A 20,530-nucleotide genomic window follows, 5' to 3' on the forward strand; every position below is an offset into this window, starting at 1 on the left:
ATCCCCTGAAGTGGAGGCCACGGCTCCCCGTCCTGGGTCTTCGTCAGGGACCCGCTCCCGTGGGCACGGAGGGGCTGGAGCCACCGCCCGCCTGTCCCCATTCCCTGGTGGGGCCCGGCCAGCCTGAGCGCGGTGCCTTCCCCGCAGAAGGGTCTGTTCTGTCTCCTCCTCGGGGTGGACACAGGGCCGCCACGACCCAGCTCGGGTCACAAGCCCCGTGAGCAGCAGCCCGGACCCCGCGCCATCGGGCCGGGTGGTGGCCTCCCTCGGGGACCCGCGTGGCGCCTGGTGCAGGCGGCCTGAGGACAGTGCGCCCCTCGCTGCGGGGGGCGCTGCGCCAAGACCAGCCCAAGTTGAGGAAAATAATGTCCCGTGTGGGGCTTGTTGGGAGGAGCTGGGGGGTCCAACCGAGAGCGGAGTGCCGAGGCCGGGGCTGCGCCGGGAGGGGACAGAAGTCCTTGTCGAGCTGAACGAGGTGACTCTGTCACTTAAGGACCTGGACTAAACCAAGGAGCTCGGAGCCCAGTGGAGGAAGCACCTCCAGGACTGGAGCAGCAGGGGTGAAACCACACAGAGGAGGACGGGGAGATGGAAGCCAAGTCAGCAAGTAAGCTCAGGCCTGGAAAGGTCCAGGGGTCACGTGGAGGTCAAAGGGGATCCCAGGGAGGCATTTGGGGGGCGCCTGGGCGGCACCGTTAAGCTCTGCCTTCGGCTCAGGCGAGTTCTCCTGAGGAAGGGGCGTCCTCTGTCTGACGTCTCCCCTCCGGGCTTCGCACCTGCTCGGAACTCGGAGAAGAGGTCACTGTGACAGGAAGGACTGCTTAGGTCACCGGGGAACCGACTGCCGCTCCCCGCACACCCGGGACACAGCCTCGCCTGCTCCGCTGCCTGCCGGGAACCTCCCTTCATCTGGGAGTCTCAGCCGTGGTCTACACCTGCGCCCCTCGGGGTTCCCGTCTGTGAAAAGCCAGGAAGCCGTGAGGCCGGTGCCCGGGGGAAAAACAAGACATCGGGTACCAAAGCATCAACATGGATTCACCTGGCTCTTTCCCCACCGGCCACCCTGCGTGGGAACGTGTGGTGGCTTATTCGGAAAAGCAAACGGCTCCAGGCCCCGAGGGCCCGCCTGCCCACGGCCTGTCCGCTGAGGCTCAGTCCCAGGACCAGGCTCAGTCCCAGGACCGGTGAATCCCTTTTCGGAAAGTCTCTACGTTTACTGCCGGACTCGATTACAGATTAGCAAAGAGACACATTACACACTTCTCAGAAACTGGAATTTTATAAAAAGGCATTTTTTTCTCTTATGTCCATAAAATGATATAATTCTTGCAAGTATAGAAATGTGTCATAAATTATACAGAATGTTCCTTAATTACAGCTCAATGCAACTTGGTACTGCTTCCCTCCCTAAAAAAACGAGAGAGAACCAAAAAAATAATATATATATAGCTGTATATATATATATATATTTATATATTTATATAATATAGACAAATCAAATATGAAAAAAAAATCATTTCCTCTTTGGTATAAAAATCAGACTTTCACCTTGAGAGACACACAAACAGACATGATGTTGGGTTTGTAAACTGTGTGGCCAAAAGGGATTTCCCTGTTGAGCTTCCCCTTGGTCCCTGCCCAGCCCACCTCCCCTGAGGCTGCCACACTGAGTGAGGCCTGAGGGCCCTTCCCAACCCCACACCAGCCCTCAGCAACCGCTCCACTACCTGGGCTGAACTGGGAGCAACCACCCCGGAAGCTCGAGGTGGGCTGCGGATGGGGGGAGGGAGGGACAGACAGGCCCAGGCCCAGCCCGGCACCGCTGCCCCCAGCCGGCTGGCCCAGCCCTCCTACTCCTCCACACCTCTTGCTGGGCCTGGAGGCGAGGGACCCCCCATGGACAAGAAGGGAGAAGCAGAGGTCAACTTCCCCTTCAGACCCGTCTCTGGTCCTAGGTGTAGATGCAGGAAAATGCTAGACCATGCCAGAGGAAGACAGGCAGGACTCTGCTAACGAACTCAGATCAAAATTTAAAATGACAGAAATCTTTTTCTGGACTACATCTCACATCGGCCTTAGGTCAGACATGACAGGACTGTGCACCCGGGCTCAGCCCAACACCAGCAGGACTTACGGACCAGGAACAGACACGTGTATTGGGGGAGGAAGGAGCACGTCCCTCTCGAGGTGAGGGAAGGAGGCGGCCCCAAGTCCTCCTCCGGGCTCTGTGCACCCCTCGGGCAGACGGGTGCCTTCCTCCCTGAGCGCTGGTTCCTCCGGACCCCCCCCCCAGCCAGCCAGGGCACCCCTGGGGGCCGGCCTCCTGTTCCCACAACACAGAAGTCACTCAGAAACCCCCTCTCCTGCCGAATAAGAAACACAAACCCGAACTGGACACAAACACAATCAAGGAGAGACACACACAACGTGCAGGGCCCATGGGCCGCAGCAGATCTCTGGCTTCCCGGCGTGATACATTCTTGTGTAATTCAGGAACAGAGGCTCTCGGCCCCCTCTGGGGAGTGGGAGTAAAAAAATACAGAGATTATAGTCTGCCTGCGGGATCCACGCAGGGCCAGGGCAGACCCAATCTCAACTTCTTCAGTTTTTGGTTCCACGTCGGACCCTTCCCTGGGGCCCACTCGAGGCCCCGCGTCCCCCCAACCCCGCGCCTGGCCGCAGGTGGCCGCCACAGGCGCCCGCGGGTAGGACAGAGCCCGCAGGGAGGGTGCGGGGCGCCCCCGGAGCAGCCCTCAGCCCCTGAGGGGCTTGAGAGGCCCTGCACTGGGGCTGCCCGCACTGTCGCTCTTCTTGCGCCGCAGGCCCTCGAGCCAGCCAGAGCTGGAGCGCGCGCTGAAGCCGGCCAGCGCCAGGGAGCTGAGCCGCATGTTCTTGCCCGACATGATGAGCTCCCCGAAGCCTTCCTGGTGCGAGAAGGCGTAGCCCGAGCGGCGGGAGCTGGTGCGGCCCACGCGGCGCAAGCAGCGGTGCTGGGCCTTCTGCTTCTTCCTCACCAGCTGGCTGTAGCGTACCTGGGCAGGGCAGCGCAGGGAGGGGCCGGGTTGGGTTGGTGACCCCCTCGGTGTCACACCAGGGACCCCGCCCCGCACACCAGGGACCCCGCCCCCCACACCCCCAGCCCCTCGGGGATGGGAGGCTGCGCTGGGGGGGCGGGGTCTGTCCCAAGAAACAGCAGGGGGACGCCACGCCAGGCACCACCCGCACACAGGCTCCCTCCACAGGGCTCCCTGTCCCGCCCCAGTCCCCACTGCCCGCGGCTCACTGTGTCTGAGAGATCCGGCTTCAGGCTCAGCTTGAGGAAACGGAAGGCGACCACGGGCATGACGCAGACAGCCGTGGTGAGCGTGATGGTCAGCCACACCGTCGGCTGCGCCAGAGTGTTCTGGGCGTTGCCTGGGGAAGCAAGCAGCCGGTGGCCCCGGGGTCACCCGGAGACAAGGGGCAGCCCTGCCGGCCCCCTCTTCACTCCGGAGTCCTCACTGCTCCCCAACTCTGCTGCAGGACCTTCCCCCACTGTCCTCCTCTGCTGGGGGAACCTCCAGGCAAGCCCCCTTGGGAGTACCAGTCTCTCCGCCAGGCTGACTCCTCCCCTTTATCCAGACTTCTCTGTGCCAACGTCCTCTTTTCCAGGCGTCTTCCCTGACCACCCTCTCTCTCCATACCCTGCTTGATGTTCTTCCCAAGACTCATTAATTCTAAACGTTCCATCTGCTAACTTGTAAAGGGTCTCACGGAAGCATGAAGCCCTGGAGAGCGAGGACTGTCCCTGCCATCAGGGGCCGCCCCCTGCAGCGCTCGGGACCGTGACTGACGCCCCTGCAGTGCTCGGGACCGTGAGTGGCACCGAGCAGGAGCCGGCTGAACAGCGGAGGAAGAGCAGATCGGAACGGACGCACCCCTGCACCTGTCCTTCCCGCCGGGCCTCCTGAGCAGCCTCTATTTCCGCCACCCTGCCCGTCCAGACGCCGGGCATCAGTCACTGAGGTAGCTCCTCACTGGCCACCAGACTCCTCTCTCTGAAGTAACCCTTTAACGCCACTCCCCCTCTCCTTCCTCAAAAAAAGGACTCCCAGGGGAATAAATCAGTACCCGACAGCACAGTGTTGGTGCCTCCAACGTCCTTCCTACCTCTCACCTGCCTCGTCTACACTTCCGGCTCCCCGGCATGCAGTGGGCCTCACAGCAGCCTCCCCTGTGGACCTTCCCCGGCCAAGTCCCCCCGACAGTCATCTGCTGATCATGAGCAGGTCAGCCCTCCCTTTGAGCCTGACCCCCATGGCCTGGATACGGAGGCCCTCTGAGGCCCGGCCCGGGGCAGAGACAGCCCAATGTGCCCCCAGCAGCTTGCCAGGCACCTGGCGCGTGGGGCCAGCATTCCCAGGGTTCCCCGGTGCTTGCGAGGCACCCGCCCCGTCTGTGGGGAGCCACTGCAGGGACGCACCCACAAACCGGAACTGGTTCGGAAACATGTCGAAGAGCCCGTTGCTGTGCATGGCAAAGAGGATGGCGAAATAGACGGCCAGGCTGCCCCAGATGAAGAAGTGGTTGATGGCTGTCCAGTAGCCGGTGTCCAGCCCGATCTGAGGAGGGCAGTGGTCACAGCAGGAAGAGCGACCCCCTTCCCCGGCCCACCCTGCCTACCCCAGTCCAGCCGGCCTCACACCTGCACGCTGACCACGATGACCAGGGACGTGGCCACGGTGACAGCGAAGGACTGGTAGTCGGCCAGCTGGGTGCCGTCGTCCCGCGTGGCCTCGGCGAACACCCCGTACGGTATAAAGAACATGAGCACGGACGTGTAGATGCCCTGCGCGATGCAGATGAAGAACTCCCGCTTGTTGAAGAGGAGGTTCAGCTGGCCTGGCTCGTACAGCTTGGGGTACTCCATGCTCCGCTGCTCCGGGACGTCCTGGGCGGGGACCACAGGGGCCTCAGGACCCCCGAGGGCAGACCCCGTCCAGCTTCCTCCCTACCAGAGTCTCTGACAGCTGGACCCCGCCTCCACCCCACCCAGGAAAGTCCCAGGGCAGCGGCAGCCAGGCGGGAGCACAGCCGTCCCAGCGCCCCTCCCCCCCGCCCCCCCTGCCCCTCACCTGGTCGAAGACCCCCATGGCTAGGACCGGGAGGGAGGTGTACACAATGTTGTAAAGCGTGATAAAATACTGATCGTAGACTGTCTGGGAAGAGAACACAGAGCAGGAGAGGGTGAGCACACGCTCTTCCCCGCAGACTGGGCAGGGAGAGATGGCTGAGCGAGGCCTCGGGTACCCTCTGGAGCCCGTCTCTACGCCCTGAACAAGTGTTCATTTGTTCTCATTGTTTTTTTTAAGTAGACGCCTCACCGGGTCTGGGGCTCGCACTCACAACCCGAGACGGAAAGTCGCAGGACTAGGAGCCCCTCGGTACGTTTCCTGAACGCACGAGCCAGACCACGCTGGGCCCCGGAGAGTGATGCCGCACAGAGGACAGCTGTGGTGAGGCCCCGGCGGCGCTCACACACGGGCCGCAGCGGCCGCGGGCACCCTACCTGGGCGGAGAAGCCGCAGAAGAAGCCAAACCAGAAGTGGACCATGGTGAAGGCGAAGTTCTTGTAGAAGAAATAGCAGAGGAACTTGCACATGCGCAGGTAGGACCAGCGGCCGTGCACCAGCAGGAGGCGCTGCAGGAACTTGAACTGGGAGAAGGAGTAGTCGGAGGCCAGCACAGCCTGGATGCCCTCCTGGCCACTGATGCCCACGCCGATGTGAGCCGCTAGGGGGACAGGAGGCGGCGAGGGGAAGCCGAGGGTCACGCACGCAGAACCCCAGCAGCCTGGAGCCCCCCCCCCCCGCACACCCACACCCACCCTTGATCATGCTGACGTCATTGGCTCCGTCCCCGATGGCCAGCGTCACAGCTTTCTTGTGTTTCTTAACCAACTCCACCACCTGTGCCTTCTGCAAAGGGGTCACGCGGCAGCAGATGACGGCTCTGCAGGCACAGGCCGTCTCCAGGAACTCCAGCTCCATGTCCGCCTCCAGCGCGTGGGCCTGGAACACAGAGCCTCAGAGAGCCCCCGCTCCCCTGGGCCGACCGGGAGTCGCGCTGAGGCCGGGGCACTGACAGCGAGGCAGATGACCAGCCACGCGGAGAGAAGGGCTCCCTGTAGGCGCTCACCAAGCTGTGCCCATTGATGACCAGGGCGTACTCCCCGGCAACGGCCTCCAGGACAGAAGGGAGCTTGGCAGACGAACGCTTCTCCGGGCAGGTGAAGCCGTTCCCCACCGCCGCGTGGGGCGAGTCCAGCATCTTCTCCCGGGCTTTTCTGGGGAGGGGAAAGGCACCCGTGGGCTCCAGCACAGAAGCAGGGCCTATAAGGGCAGGACACCTTCCACCTCGGCCTGCGTCTACCTGAGCTCCTCCCGCACTTCCAGGACCGTGTGGCCGGTGACGATGAACACCTCTGCCATGTCGTCCGTCAACATCTTGCAGGAATAGCCGATGTTCACGGCCGTTTCTACAACAGAGACCGAGGAGCTCGGCACGCTCTCTAGCCTGAGGTCTAGGCTCACGCAAGGGCCCGGCGGGGCTGCCCCCAGGCGCCGGGCTCTCACCTTGCTTATCCCCGGTCAGCACCCATATCTTGATGTTGGCCAACGTCAGGAGGGCGATGGTCTCCGGAACCCCCTGCTGAAGCTTGTCCTCGATGGCTGTTGCACCCAGCAGCTGAAAATACCACAAGGGCTCCGGACAGGAGAGTCCCGGCACAAGCCCCCCGGCCTCCCCGTCAGCCCTCTGTACAGCCCGTACCACCATGTCGCTCTCCACCTCCTCGTACACGCTGGCCAGCCTGTCCTCCCGGCTGTCCTGGGCCAGGCTGGCCTGGAGCCGTCTCTGGGCCCAGCCCCCGTAGTACTCTTCGTCCAGGTCCTTGTACGCCAGGACCAGGGTCCGCAGCCCTTCCCCGGCATACTCCTGGGGACAGAGCCCAGAGGGTCAGCCGGCCCCTCCCCGCCCACAACGCAGGCCCCGCACCACAGGGTCTGTCTGGACACCTACATTCAGGTGGTCCGTGGTGGTGCTGAGCAGCTCCTGGGGGGAGGGGTGCAACCTGTCCAGCAGGATAGTGTCGGCCCCTTTGCAGTAGAGTCGGATCCTCCCTTCTGGATTCCGCACTACGATCGGGGCAGGGGAGACAGTCCCAGAAGGACTCAGGCAGGCCAAGACCCCCAACCGACCTCATCAGCCAGGGCCCCTTGGGCCCCCGGCACCCCTCCCCCGCTGCAGGCCCCACGCCATCCAGGCGCCGCCCCAGCCCGGCCCCGGCCTCACCGATGACGGACATCCGCTTGCGGATGTTGTTGAAGTCCAGGATGGCCAGCAGCTGGTAGGTGACGGCTGTGCCCATCTCATGCACGGTGATGGTTTTGGGAGTGCGAGAGCGGAACACAAAACCGAAGTTCCTGGCCGCGGTGACCAGGGCGCCCTCGTCCGGGGACTGCGCCTTGTAGTACAGCTCGCCTGGGCAGGCGGCAAGAGCACAGGGTCTAAGTGGCCGCCCCGGCCGTGACCTGCCCAGGAAGGCCCGCCTGGCCGCGACCCAGAGCAGACCCGAGGTCCGCCGTCAGGCCGGGAGAGCGCGAGGCAGCCCCGGGCTCACCTTCGTTTTTTTCTTCAGACATGACGGTGTGACACAGAGAAAGGAGGCGGAAGAACTCGTGCGCGTGGGGGTCGCCCATCTTAACGGCCTCCAGGAGGCTGGAGTCCCAGAAGACGAACTTCTTGTCAGCCAGAGGGTTGAAGGAGAAGTCCACGGGCTCTGGCCTCTAGGGCGGGAAGAGGGCCATGGTTGAGGGCGGCCGTCAGGCTGCACCCCAGCCTGGCCATGCCCAGCCCGCTGTTTTCTGCTCTTCGCAGCCCTCAACCCCACCCGCTGCGGACCCCACGTCACCCTCCAGCTCCCGAGTCTTCCCGAACACACCCGCCTGTCCCGGCAGCCTCCACCCCGGGCCCGGAGCACCCTGTCCTCACCGGACCCACCGTGACTGAGCTTACCTCTCCCAATTCGGCTTTGTGTCCCAGGACATCGAACACGTCCCCTACGCACACAAGACAGAAGATGAAGCCGCAGCAGCACTCGGCGCCGCGGATGAAGGGCACCAGCCCAGAACCCCACAGGTTGAGGGGTTGAGCGCCGCGACCCCAGCACACCCCTCCCACTCGGCCCCCAGCACCCCCCAGATGCCTTTCACCCCACAGGCCAAACACCGGGCAAACCCCACACACAACCACAGGCCCGAGTTGGTAGAGAAAGCAGTGAGCCCTGCACACCCCCTGCCCCAGGTCACCCCAGGACCCAGCCACAAGCCCATGGCAGCAAGGCTACACTGGGGACCACAGTTGTGGTCCAGAGATGCAAGAGGGCCCAGAATGCAGCATGGGAAGGGCCGAGCCCTCCATCGCCACCCTGTATCTGCGGCCCGACCTAGGGCACAAGGCAGATGCTCCCCCCACCCCCCACCCCACAGATCCATGCAGGGAGGCAGCCAAGCCTGTGTCCAGACGGCGGCAGCGGCGGGGGGGGGGGGGGGCGCGGCGGCACAGCCCTACCGTAGCTGCGGCCGCTGACGGAGCACTTGCTGAAGGCCATGACGTTCTGCGTGAGCGTGCCCGTCTTGTCGGAGAAGACGTACTCCACCTGGCCCAGCTCCTCGCTCAGGGTGGTGGTGCGAGCCTCCGCAGGCGTCCGCTTCTTCGCACAGAACATCTTCTTGTCCCAGTTGATGAAGTAGCTGTGGCCCAGGCGGATGACCTCCACGCTGCACGGGGGACAGGAGGTCAGGCTCGGGCAGGGAGCCACGGACGGGACCCACCCGCACGGGCCTCCGCGGCAGGCCCCCCCCCGCCTGGGGGCAGACAGGACAGACGGACGGACGGATACCTGGGCACAGAACCTGGGAGGGAAAGGCAAGGAGAGCCTGAAAGTGGAGCAGGCCACTCCCTGTGGCCGCCAGGAGCTCCCTGACCCCGACCCTGTGACGCTCTCCGGACAAGAGGGGGCAAAGGGCCTGGACGGGCGGGGCACACAGCACAGGCGGAGGAGGAAGGAACCGCAGACACGGCGCTCGGCCGGCGCTTACCTCAGGACTAATTACACAGAAACCATGCAGAGAAAACAAGAGAAAGCGTGTGAGGGAGGGATGAGCGCGACACAGCGAGGGCACAGGCCCCCACTGCCCGCCGCAAGCACTGTCCTTCCGCCACCGTCGCGCGCGCGACCACTCCGGCCCGGCGACCCCCGCAGGGTGCCCTCCGCCAGGTCTGACACGGACCGTGGGCACCCCAGGCAGGGGACCGAGCCGGGGGGGCGCCGCTGGAGCCCTGTGTGGCCTGACCGAGGACCCCAGCCGGCCAGAGGGGTCTTCTCAGCCTCCCCCCCGCGGAGCGGCTCTCACCCCCCGCACAGCCCGGAGCCCGAGCAGAGAGCAAGAGGCTTTCCTGGCAGCCACCGCGGACGCCAGGGGCAGGGACGAAGCTCAGACAGAAGCCCAGGCTGGGGACGGGCCAGATGGAAACAGAAAAGCGCCTGAGCAGGCCCAGGGAGCAGAGGCGGCCAGGACGCCCCCCCCCCCCCCCCCCGCCACTGTCTCATCCTCTAATGCCGCATCTCCTGTCAACGCACCGGCAACGCGAACGCACCGGCAACGCCAACGCACCGGCAACGCGAACGCACCGGCACCGCGCGGGGGAGAAGGTGGGACGGGCCGTTCCCAGGTTACGTGCGGAAACCGAGACTCCTGGCGGCCAGGAGCCTCCTGTCCGTGTTCTAGAAAAGCCCAAGTCTTGGCACGAGATGCCGTTGGCACTGGGACTCAGGGGACGGCGCCCGGGGCTGGTGTGTGAAGGAAACGGGCCGGGCCCTTGGGAAGAGCCCCGTGCCTCCAGACAGGCTTTTCTTGCACAGGCCTCGGGCCCTCGCCCCCAAGGGCAAGGCTGTAAGCACGCGGAAGTTTCTTTCCTCCGACTATCTTCCTGCTGCTTCCCCCCGGCCCCGCGCTGTTCACACACTCCGGGCCTCAAGCGTCCCCCACGTGCCTGAGCTCCTACTCGCCGCGCTCTGCCGCCGGCCAAGGCTTTGGACCTGTTCCTGGGACTCTTTTCTAAGGACTCTCAGTGTTTACTAAGGACTGACAAAGCGTCAAGACCTTTTGTCAGGAACCAGATGAGCGGGAACCCGGTCCTGCCCTGTGCTGCTGCCAGCAGGTGACCTTTCCGAGGGTCGCACCTCCAGGCCTCTGTGCCTGTCCTCCCCCAGGCCCCCCTGCACCCGCCAGCCCCCTCTTCAGAGAGGCCCTCCCTGACGAATGGCCCAGGGGCTGATGCTCCTCACCCCGGTGCTGTCACAGTGGGGTCGCAGGGTCTCGGCGCCTCGCATCCCCTCCCAGCCTGCGGCTCCCGAGGCAGACACAGGGTTGCACCCCTGCGTCCCCTGTGCTCACACTCACTGCAGGGGGAGGGACTCCCATAGCACTGGGTCCCGTTTCGTTTCAGAAGGCATTTAGATTTTTCTTTCTACGCGACTGAAGCTCCTGCAGGGCACGGGGTCTGTCCCTAACATGTCTCTGTGGCGTGCACGGCCGAAGTCAGCATGCGGGCGACCTGTGCCGGCTAAATCGGACTCTTTCTGTCACGACCGTCCAAAGTGCCCGGAAACCGTGACAAAGCTTGCTCCGCACACAAAGGTAAACAGCAAACAAGATGCTCGAGGCACAAGGAGCTCCAGGTTCCTTCCCCAAGGGTCCACCTTCACCAAGAGTCTGCCAAGGGACCGCCCAAGCTTCCCGGGAGACCCAGGCAGAGGGAGCACCTACCTGACGTAGAGCGATATGGGCACGACGGTGTTGAGGATGATGATGTAGGACCAGAAGGAGAGGAAGCCAGAGAAGAAGGCACTGTCCACCGCCTCGTCCCAGGGCAGGTAGGCCTGGAAGCGCGTTCCGACCTCATGCTCCCAGATGGCATTGCCGATGGCCAGGATCACCCCCATGCAGACCAGGAACCCGAAAATCTGGTGAGGAATGGGAAACAGAGGCGAGGTGGCAACTCAGGAGGCCCCCAAAATCAAGTGCATCCCTGAAGGTCACAGCCCATACCCCAAACCCTCAAAGGCTCAGGCATCTTTAAAACGGCACCACGCTAGCCCAAGAAGCACCCAGGACTGCTGAGAGCTCGTGGTCCGCCAACTGTCACACGGTCCTGTCTCTGAGCACCTGTGTCCACTGTGTGATGAAGGCGCCCTTCCCGGATGGTCAGAGGGTGCGAGCGCTCACGGCAAATCCTCGTCTACTCGAACTAGCTTCCCCAGGTGGGAGGCAACACCAGGCTTCTGCAATGTTCACTATCTCATACAGATCGCCAGAAACGTTTTTAACCAGGCAAACAAATTTTATCTTCATAAATTAGATTATTTGAAAGCAAAAAAGTTTAAAGATTGTAAAAGATTGGGCGCCTGGCTGGCTCAGTCCGTGCAGCATCTGCCTTAGGCTCAGTCATGATCCTGAGGTCCTGGGATCAAGCCCCAGGTCGGCCTCCCCGCGGGGAGCCTGCTGCTCCCGCCACCTCCTGCTCCCACTTGTGTTCTTTTTCTCGCACGCGCTCTCTCCCTCTCAAACAAATAAAATAATGAATAAAATAAACCTCGCAGTCCCTGGAACAGGACCATAAAAAAATCCTGGCGGTTAAGAGAAAAGAGAGCACTGTCTGATTTCAGACATCTGTTTCCAAAGGTGTGCTCACCATCCACGCTCTGGAACCAAACAGGAACCACCCAGGTGCCCAAGGACCGCCGAGGGGTGATGCGAGCCCTCATGTGAGACTTAACCAGTCTCTGGGGTGAGGTCTGGCAAACCCTTTAAGGCCGGGGCGGACTGGCCTCGCCGAGGCTGGTCCAACCTTTGCAAGCCGGTGTGCAGGGCGCTGGCGGCGCGCAGCGGGGGCGCCAAGCAGGGGAGGAGAGCCCAGCAAGGACCTCCAATCTCCGGGCCAACAAGAGGAGGATTCAGGAAAGCCCAGAAACTAAAACAGGAAGGTTTCCTCCGCGACCCTCCACTCTGAGACGTCAGGGGGAAGACCGTTCGTTATCCAGCCACCAAATGGAAGTTTTTCGTTTAACTCCTCCATCCCTGTGAAGGGCTCCTTGTCCCCGGCAAAAGCCAACAGAAGCGGACACGCTGCGCTAAGTGGCCACGTAACTGCAACCTCGAGAGGGGAAGACCCGTTTCCGCTCTGTGCACCCGATTCGCTCCGGTCCCTACGGGTCCCGCCTGAAGGAGCCTCGAGCGGCGGGAGCAAGGGCGGGGGGGGGGGGGGGGGGCGGGGGCCGCGGGGGGCCGCGGGGAGGAGCCTCACCCAGAGCACCAGCGTATTCATCAGCCGGTCGATGCTGGTTCTCTTGAACTTGGTCCTGCCGCTGTTCTGCATCAGCTTCGTGTCGGGACCTAGGGGGGAAGGGAAGCCGGGGGAAGCCAAGGCAGCACCGGGCCCAACGGGCCGCCGGCCAGAGCGAGGACCCCGCGAGCTGGGGAGGGGCGGGCGGGGGGCGGGGGTTCCGGCCCCTGGAGGCTCTGCCCCCCGCCCCCCGCCCGGGCCAGAGAGCTGGGGCCCGGGGCGCACACGCAGGCTCCGCCTCCCGCCAGAGGCTGGCTGTTGTGCCGGCCCCGCCCCCGCCCCCGCCCCGCGCCCGCCCCCGCCGCCCAGGCTCACCCGCGAACACCACCAGGCCGAAGCACCACTCGGTGTTGCGCAGCACGCAGCCCCGCAGCAGCATGTTCTGGTTGCTCAGCGGGAACTTGCTCTCCTTCCAGTACAGCGTCCCGCTGAACCTGTCCAGCTTGTTGTTGGGCGGCTCGCAGACCACCTCCCCTGCGCGGGCACAGAGCGGACACGCCGCTGCGGGAGGTGACCCGAGTAACTCGTGGCCAACTCGTGGCCAACTGGTGGCCGGGAGCGCGGGGGCAGGAGCGCCCTCGGCCTGGGGACCCCACGAGGGGCCCAGCTCTACAGAAGTGACAGCATAGGTCCCCACAGGTTTACGGAAGCGGCCACTGAACAGTGAAACCCCAGAAACCAGAAGCAACTGCACGGCGGAGGGATGGCCCAGTCAGGCGGCCGGGGAAGGAGGCTGGTCTCTGGGAAGTGCCAGGCGCCCGCGTGCCTGAAGGACGCAGCAGGTAAGGAGAGGCCGCTGTGGGGACTTGGGGGCCCGCAGGGCCCCACTGCTTTGTGCTTGGGTTTGTGCAAACACAGAGCGTGCAAGCACAACCACTGAAGGGACCCTGCACCTGGCCGGAGGGCGAAACCGGGGCGCAGGAGGCTCGCTTCTCACACAGATCATGGTTTGTTCCTCTAGCAAAGGAGCAAACATCATCAACCGGGGCCAAATGAGAACGAACCGAACTTCTCTCTACACACACAGCCAGGAGGGAGCCAGCGGTGGCGAACTCAGGCAGGCGGGGGCCACCCTGCACGCTGACACTCCCCCACCAAGAAAGATCTGGGGAGCTGCCGCCCAGTGAGCCGTGCAACTGAAACCCCAAAACCCACCCCACCTCCTCCATCCACAAGTCGCTTCTCCAAAGTCTCTCACCATCAAACTTGGCGAGCCTACTGATGTCTCCCAGCTCCGAGGTGACTGGGATCGCCTGGCGCACTTTCATGTTGGTCTCCCTGAAAGGACAGTGTCCCTAAGTTCCGGTTCCCACCCCTTCCTCCAGATTCTGCCTGGGAGCACCTGACCTCTGGGCATCACCCACCTCCACATACCCAAAACTTTTCTGATCCCGAAAAACTGTCCAAGGGGTATAGACTCCAGACCTGGGAATCTCTTCCAGAAAACAAGCTTTTTACCCTTAAGGAGGCAGGAGATGAGTGGCGCTGGGCATCTGACCTACCCGTCGAGTTCTGCTGTCTCTATGTAACACAGGCCGTGGGGCTCACTGCTGGAAAGGAGGAGGAGATCCGCCTAGAGAGAAAATCCAGTGAGGAGCCCAAAGGCCCAACCCTCCACTTGCGATGCACTCTTTGCTGATCCCTGAGCATTCTTGGTTTGCTTAGTCCCAAGCCTGATGGCTAGGAAGACGCCAGCCCCAGGCGTATTAATATGACACAGAAGCTCCCCACTCAGGGAGCTCAGGTGGCACTGTCCGTTAAACGTGTGACGCTTCATGATCCCAGGGTTCTGGGATCGAGCCCCGCATCGGGCTTTCTGCTCAGTGGGGAGCCTGCTTCCCCATCTCTCTCTCTCTGCCTGCCTCTCTGCCTACTTGTGATCCCTGTCAAATAAATGAAGAAAATCTTAAAAAAAAAAAAAAAAAGCATCCACCCCTTGATTAAGGCTCAGGTCATGATCTCAGGGTTGTGAGCTCGAGCCACATGGTAGGCTCTGCACTGGGTGTGGGCCCCGCTGAGGATTCTCCCTCTGCCCCTCCTCCCACCATTCACACAGGCACACACACATGCACTCTCCCTCAAAAAGTAAATAAATAGGGCGCCTGGGTGGCTCAGTGGGTTAAGCCGCTGCCTTCGGCTCAGGTCATGATCTCAGGGTCCTGGGATCGAGTCCCGCATCCGGCTCTCTGCTCAGCAGGCTGCCTGCTTCCCTCTCTCTCTCTCTGCCTGCCTCTCTGTCTACTGTTATCTCTCTGTGTCAAATAAATAAATAAAATCTTAAAAAAAAAAAAAAAGTAAATAAATAAAACATACGGGAAAAAAACAGCTCCACTCAAGAAAGTTCAATCCATGCGTGATTATGAGGCTGCCGGAAATCAGGAAAGACTCATTTCTTTCCGCCAATGAAAACGGAAGTGACATGCAGCCCTAGAGGGCCACCTTGTCCCTTACCGCCACAAACTGATTATTTTCCAGCTTGATGATATCACCAACACAGACGTTCATCCATGGCTCTTGCTGGAGGCTGAGGCAATGAGAGGTCAGGAGAGGCTGTCAGTAGCAAGAGAAGTTCCTGGGGACCCCCTCCTCCTGAAGGCCCTCGGTCTCCACCGAGCACTCACCTCCCACGGATCAGCACTTGGGACTGCCGGTTATTCACCTGGTTATCACTCTTGTGGCGGAACTGCAAAGAACTAGACATCAGATGCTTTCCCCACTCCCAGGGACTGAGACGGTCAGTGGGATGCTAAGCATCCGGGGTCCGGGGACCCGCCTTGAATGCACCTGTCCACAGATGTACGCTCTCCCGGGCTCCAATCCCTGCCCCTGGCCAAGGTGCTGCAGGTCTAGGGGCCAGGTGGGGGATGGCAGCAACCTGCTCTCCCCCGTGGGCAGAGGAGAGCAAGCTGGGAGTGGGGGTGAGGAAGAGGGGCAGGAAAGGGAGAATGGAAGCCGCTCACATAGTCATCCGTGGCGTCTTTAACAGCCGTGATGGCGAGGACGAGAACCAAAGGCACGATGGTGGTGAACCAGGACAGGGAGGACACCTGCGGGATCAACTGCAGGGGAAAGAGGGCGTGGCTCGGAGGCCCCGCCCATCCCCTCCCCCCACCCCACCTCCCTCTCCCTTGATTTGCCTTCAGGAGTCACCAAGGGTCTACCTGCAGAATGAGAAGGAACAGGAAGTAGGTATTGGCAACTTCCTGGAACTGCTCGAAGAGGTTGACAGGCAGGAAGGTGAGGATATTGTACTTGGAGGTCTTGATGCAGTTACTCTGCGGCAGGCAGGGCGAGATCAACACGCAGCCTCGACCCCCCACCCAGAGCCAGGCAGTGCTGCCCCCTCCAGCCTCCCTCCCCAAACCTCTGCCCCCAAAAACCAGAAAGCACAGGCCTGGGAGGGAAAGAGCAGCAAGAAGGGAGCCTTCTGGGGCCCACCGTCCTGCAGCACCACCGGGTGAAGGTGGGAAAAAGTCAGCCTAGCCTCCAAGGGCAAGTGGCCCGGGGGCTGCTTCTGTCCCCTAACCCCCACCTCCAGGGGGCCACACCCCCCCCCACACTCAGGAGGAGGGAGCAGGCCAGCCAGAGGCACTCACCGCATACTGGAATTTCTCGTTGTATTCCCGGTCGTTGGCTCGAGCCCGCCTTTCTTCTTCTGCAACAGAAAGAGGATGATGCCGCAGTCAGAAGGGGCCCAGGGGGGCCCAACGCCCTGTCAGGGCTACCCATTTTGTGGGTCTTCCACTGAGGGCTCTTGGCTCCTTCCACAGGACAGTTTTAAGGAGCTGGTGCCCCACCTGAGGTGGGGCTCGCTCTTCCCTCCGGTCCCTCTCACCACTAGCCTGGCCTTTTGGCTCCGCAGGCATTCATTCACAGGACAAAACCAGCAATGTCAAGGTCTTCTGCTAGGGGCACTCAGTTCCCCTCCCCCATCCCTTTAATTAACACCTTAGCTTCAGGGATCCCCAGAGCAGCAGCTGCAGACAAAGAGGAACCCAAGCAGGCCTAGCCACTGCCCTCCTCCCAACCTGGGGGTGGGGTGGGTGGCAAGCCAGGGGGTCACCCTGCTCCGCGCAAGTGCTCTGCCGCAGCCTCCCAGCCCCACAGCCCCACGTGCAGCACCCCTCCGCTTGTCACATGTCACCCGCAGAGCCTTCTGACTGGCCCACAATGACATCACCTTATTTCAAAGCTCATCTTCCAGTGGGGGGGGTCAGGGATATGGGTCACGCAGAGCAAGACAGCGATGAAGGAGGCAGGACCGGGATGTACTTTAAAGGGCTGTAACCCTTCCTGTGCCATCTGCGCATCTCGCCCTTAACACACCTGCCACCCACAGAGTGGCACCTATCCTGAACACTCGCTCATCTGGGGCTGCAGGTACCAAGTTCATGTCCCAAAACGGGGGACTGTCCTGTAAAGGGATCTCCAGACCACCTCTGGGGGTCACAAGGACCACAGGCTGAAAAGGGGGAGGGGGGTCCCTGGCGCAGCAGGGAGCACAATGCATTCAACCAGCGCAGGAGCCAAATGCTGCATTACAGACCCCCTCACCCCTCCAGACCCCTGCAGAGCACAGCGCAGGAACAAAACCTCGGCACGGGGCTCCCTCCGCCTACTCGGAGGGCTCCTTCCCTCCCAGAAACTTCCCCAGCGGGGACCCCTCGCTCTGAGCCCCCTGCGTTGTCTCCAGAGACCGTGCAAGCGAGAGGCAGGGCCCTGACCGTTCCGGGGCCGGATCTCTGGGTCTGGAAAGGAGAGGACCAGGGACAGCTGGGGACAGCCCAATGGGAGGGTGGGAGGGAAAAGCACGGACCCGGGAGAGCTGCTAGGGGCTGCCTCCCGTTACCTGTCCCCCAAGAGGGCTTCTTTCTGCTCCAGGAGGGGGGCGCCCCGGCCCGGGCCCACTTCTCGGGCATCTCCTTGGGGACCGTCATGATCCCGGTTTGAGCGGGGGAGGGCGGGCTGTCTGTCGGTCTGTCCTCGGCCTCAGCGGCGCGGATGCGGCGGCCCCCCGGGCAGGCGCAAAAGCCGCGGCCGCTGAGACGGGAGCCCCGGCCGCCGGGCGCGCGCCCCACCTGCAGCCCCGGCCATCCCCGCGGCCGCCGCCCCCAGGCCCGGCCGCCCGCGCGCCCAGTGGCCCGAGCGCGGCGCGCGCCCCGGCTCCGCCCCCCGCCCGCAGGGCAGCGCCTGCCAGCGCCGCGTAGGCGAAGACCGCGGAGCCCCGCCCCCGGGGGGGGCGGCCAGTGTTGTCCCGGCAACCGCTTACATCCCGCCCCCGCCGGCAGGAAAACCGGGGGGGCGGGGCGGAGGGAGACTACAGAGAAGGTGGAATCGCAGCGTCCCGGGCCCGAGGCTAAGCGCTCGGGTGCCCCGAGAAGTGAGGGGCAGGTACTCAGCACCCCGGGGACGAGAGGCCCGCTCAGGCATCCGGGAGACGACTTGGCCTCCTAGGCTCCCCCCCAGGATGGGCTCCTCCAGACTCAGTGCCAGTCGTCCCTCCTCCCTCTGCTCCCTGAGCCATAGTAACACCCAATCTTGATGATCCCAGGGATACCAATCCCCCTGCCGCCCCCGTCTTACCTGGGGGGCGCTTTTTTGCACACAGTGCCATCTCACCCAGCAAGGTCCCAGCAATCCCATGGGAGACCCTGCAGGAAGGTGACATACGCATGAGGTCAGAAAGCCAAGGGCAACCCTTCATTCCCCTCTTCGGACTCCTCCTGGAGGTTTTCTTCCCCAGGTCCGGCCCTCCCCAAGGTGTCCCCCTCCAGCCCCCGCGCATGCCCATGCCTCAGCCTTCGATAGATGGGGGGGGGGGGGTATGTGTGTGCACGTGTGTGAGGACTGGCAGTTTACAGAAGCTGAGACCCACGGGGGAAAAAAGGGGACAGACAGAAGTGGCCAGACAGGAGGGGAACAACTCTCAGGGAGCCCATCCCCGGGCCCATGAATGCCCCCATGTGCCCTCGGGGTGGTGATGAGTGGTCCCTGTGTTTACTGGAAAGCAGTTTCCACCAAAGGGTGGGGTTGAAGGACCTGTGCCAGGAAACACCTGGCAGAACCTCAGGAAACCAAGTGGGCAGGCTCCACCCTTCCCAAAATGCTTATAAGGCCCCCATCCCCCCACTGCTGGGCCTTCCATCCTCACCTCCGGGAGCTCACACGAAAGGCATGGTCTGCATTTCCTGAACACAGTCCCCAAACCACTTCCTCTCAGTCTGGGTCAGCTGAGGGGCCTTGCCCAGCGGTGCTGGGGAGTAGCCTTGCTCCCCCACCCCCCGCAAGCCCAGATTGCTGCGGATGGCAAGAGGTGCAGGTTCTGGGAGCATCGGTCCGACGGGCCTTTGCTCTCCTTCCCCTTATCTGTGTCCCTTTCACCCGAAAAGGTAAAAGGCCTGGCCTCCAAAACAGGATCACAGAGCCTCATCCCTCTTGCCAGCCGGGTCCCAAGTCCTCCTGTCGTCCCCTCTTTCTCTGTCTGGGTGGAAAGCCTTCCCCTCATCGGTGCCCCTGACTCGGGCCTCCTAGACACAGCCTGCCAGCCTGATGCCAAAAAAGATACCGACTGCCTGTCTGCCCAACCTCTGTAATTACAGGCTCTGGTCACAGCCCGTCACCCACACCCGTCATCCCTTCACTAACTCACACTCCCTTTCTGAGCCCCAGATCAGGCACAAAGCCACAAGGCCTTTTCCTCTCGACCCTCCCCAACACCAATCGCCACGGGTGCCTGGCTAAGGGGGAAAAATCTCATCCACAGTTTTGGAGATGCCAAGCCCTCCTCCAGGGGCTCTGGCCAGGGTCTCCACCCAGTCCTGAGTATGAGTCATGGAGGGAGGGGTGTGGAGGGAGAGGCTACGGAGAGGACGGAAGGGTGGGCACGGCAGGGTGGAGGGAGCCCTCACGGTGGGCATCCCAAGCTCCATGCCAGCCCCACCCCCTAAAGGGAGGCAATCAAGATACACCAGCCTGAAGATCTGGGTTTGAGTCCCATGAGAGAGTTAATGAAGCAACCACACACACCTTTAGGAGTCTGGACAGGGAGCAGGAAAGTTGTTTCACCTCTCTAAGACCCTGGGGAGAATGAGAGCTGACTTGGGCCCGACCTCATCCCCTCTGGGGGGCTCTGACAGGGAGGGGACAAGAGTGGCAGAGGGGAACGGGACGCCTCTCACTTCTCCCCAGTCTCACACAGCCTGGGTTTTTTGAACCATCAGGCACACCAGCCACGTCGCCCTGCCCATCACCCTGCAGCCACATTTGGGATAAAAATAGCCAGCTCTGGGAAGAAGGCGACGCTTCGTGGAGGAAAAGGGCTCCTCCTCTCGGCCTGGCCCCTGCTCCCTTCTAGCCCAAGCCCGGGAAGACGAACCCCCTCTCTCAGAGGAGGCTGGCAGGGATGTGTGGGGGCCAGTCGGGGGAACAGAAGGAAATGGAATCCTAGCCCCCCAGCTCACTTGCCACCAGCACTCCTGGCCACCTTACATCGCCAAGGACAGACGCCAGGGCTCGGTCCCCAGCTGCGAAACCCCAGAGCTACTGCCGCTCCTTGCGCCCCTGCTTTGGCTCACGCACCGACCTCCACCTTGAGAAAAAGCCTCCCAGCCCGCACTCCCTTCTCCAGGCGCCCAGACCCTCGGCCCAGGGACACTGCCCTCACCCCACAACTCTCGGGGCGGCTCTCCCCTGCTCGCTGCCCCACAGGCTGCTCCGCGCCCCCCACTTGGGCAGCCCCTCCTCCCGCGGTGCGGGCGGCCTCGGGACCCCCATCCTCAGGCACCCGCACCGTCGTCCCTGCGAGCACGCGCGCCCGCCCCGCCTCACCTCAGCGCGCCGCGCCCGGCGCCGGCCCCGGCCTCCCCGTCCTGCCCATGTCGGGGGCTGCGGCGGGGGGCGCTCGGCTCGGCTCCCCGCGGGCTCCCGCCCCCAGCTGCAGCCCCGCTCCCCCGGGGCTCGGCCCGCTACTTTGTGTCAGTTTCGGCCGCGGCGGGGCGGAAGTGACGGAGGAGGCGGCAGAGGCGGGGGGCGGGAGGGGGTTTTGGGGAAGGGGAGGGAGGGGGAGGGGAGGCAGGACCCGCCA

At 63.0% G+C, this 20,530-nt stretch overlaps 1 protein-coding gene across 3 annotated transcripts; it reads right to left on the reverse strand.

The window, feature by feature from the left end:
• Window positions 1-1,260: 1,260 nt before the first annotated feature.
• Window positions 1,261-20,451, reverse strand: ATP8B2 (ATPase phospholipid transporting 8B2). 3 transcript variants are annotated; one of them, XM_082703482.1, is made up of 28 exons: window positions 20,275-20,451; window positions 18,031-18,098; window positions 16,044-16,102; window positions 15,609-15,722; window positions 15,408-15,506; window positions 15,069-15,130; window positions 14,899-14,971; window positions 13,950-14,020; window positions 13,646-13,725; window positions 12,763-12,921; window positions 12,409-12,497; window positions 10,872-11,068; window positions 8,611-8,819; window positions 8,056-8,099; window positions 7,661-7,826; window positions 7,333-7,521; window positions 7,060-7,175; window positions 6,811-6,975; window positions 6,615-6,726; window positions 6,412-6,517; window positions 6,178-6,325; window positions 5,867-6,050; window positions 5,549-5,772; window positions 5,115-5,198; window positions 4,685-4,930; window positions 4,463-4,601; window positions 3,284-3,414; window positions 1,261-3,032 (listed from the first exon to the last, which is right to left on the reverse strand). In XM_082703482.1, exons 2-28 carry the CDS (start codon window positions 18,059-18,061, stop codon window positions 2,754-2,756), a joined length of 3,576 nt encoding a protein of 1,191 aa, XP_082559608.1. In that variant the 5' UTR covers window positions 18,062-18,098; window positions 20,275-20,451; the 3' UTR covers window positions 1,261-2,753. The 3 variants fall into 3 exon arrangements, with proteins under 3 accessions (XP_082559608.1, XP_082559607.1, XP_082559609.1); XM_082703481.1 differs by lacking the exons at window positions 18,031-18,098; window positions 20,275-20,451 and adding an exon at window positions 17,297-18,022; XM_082703483.1 differs by lacking the exons at window positions 14,899-14,971; window positions 15,069-15,130; window positions 15,408-15,506; ... (2 more) ...; window positions 18,031-18,098; window positions 20,275-20,451 and having other exon boundaries at window positions 13,906-13,997.
• Window positions 20,452-20,530: the final 79 nt, after the last annotated feature.

This window comes from Mustela nivalis (genome assembly GCF_964662115.1).
Source record: "Mustela nivalis genome assembly, chromosome: 16".
NCBI lineage: Eukaryota > Metazoa > Chordata > Mammalia > Carnivora > Mustelidae > Mustela > Mustela nivalis.

Excerpts from the sequence above, each read along its gene's own strand:
- ATP8B2 (XM_082703481.1), bottom strand. The coding sequence starts at position 17,384 with ATGACGGTCCCCAAGGAGATGCCCGAGAAGTGGGCCCGGGCCGGGGCG. Across the intron at positions 11,069-12,408 it reads TGAATACGCTGGTGCTCTGG|ATTTTCGGGTTCCTGGTCTG; the intron begins GTGAGGCTCCTC and ends ATTCCTCACCAG. Across the intron at positions 7,522-7,660 it reads GTCTGAAGAAAAAAACGAAG|GCGAGCTGTACTACAAGGCG; the intron begins GTGAGCCCGGGG and ends CCGCCTGCCCAG.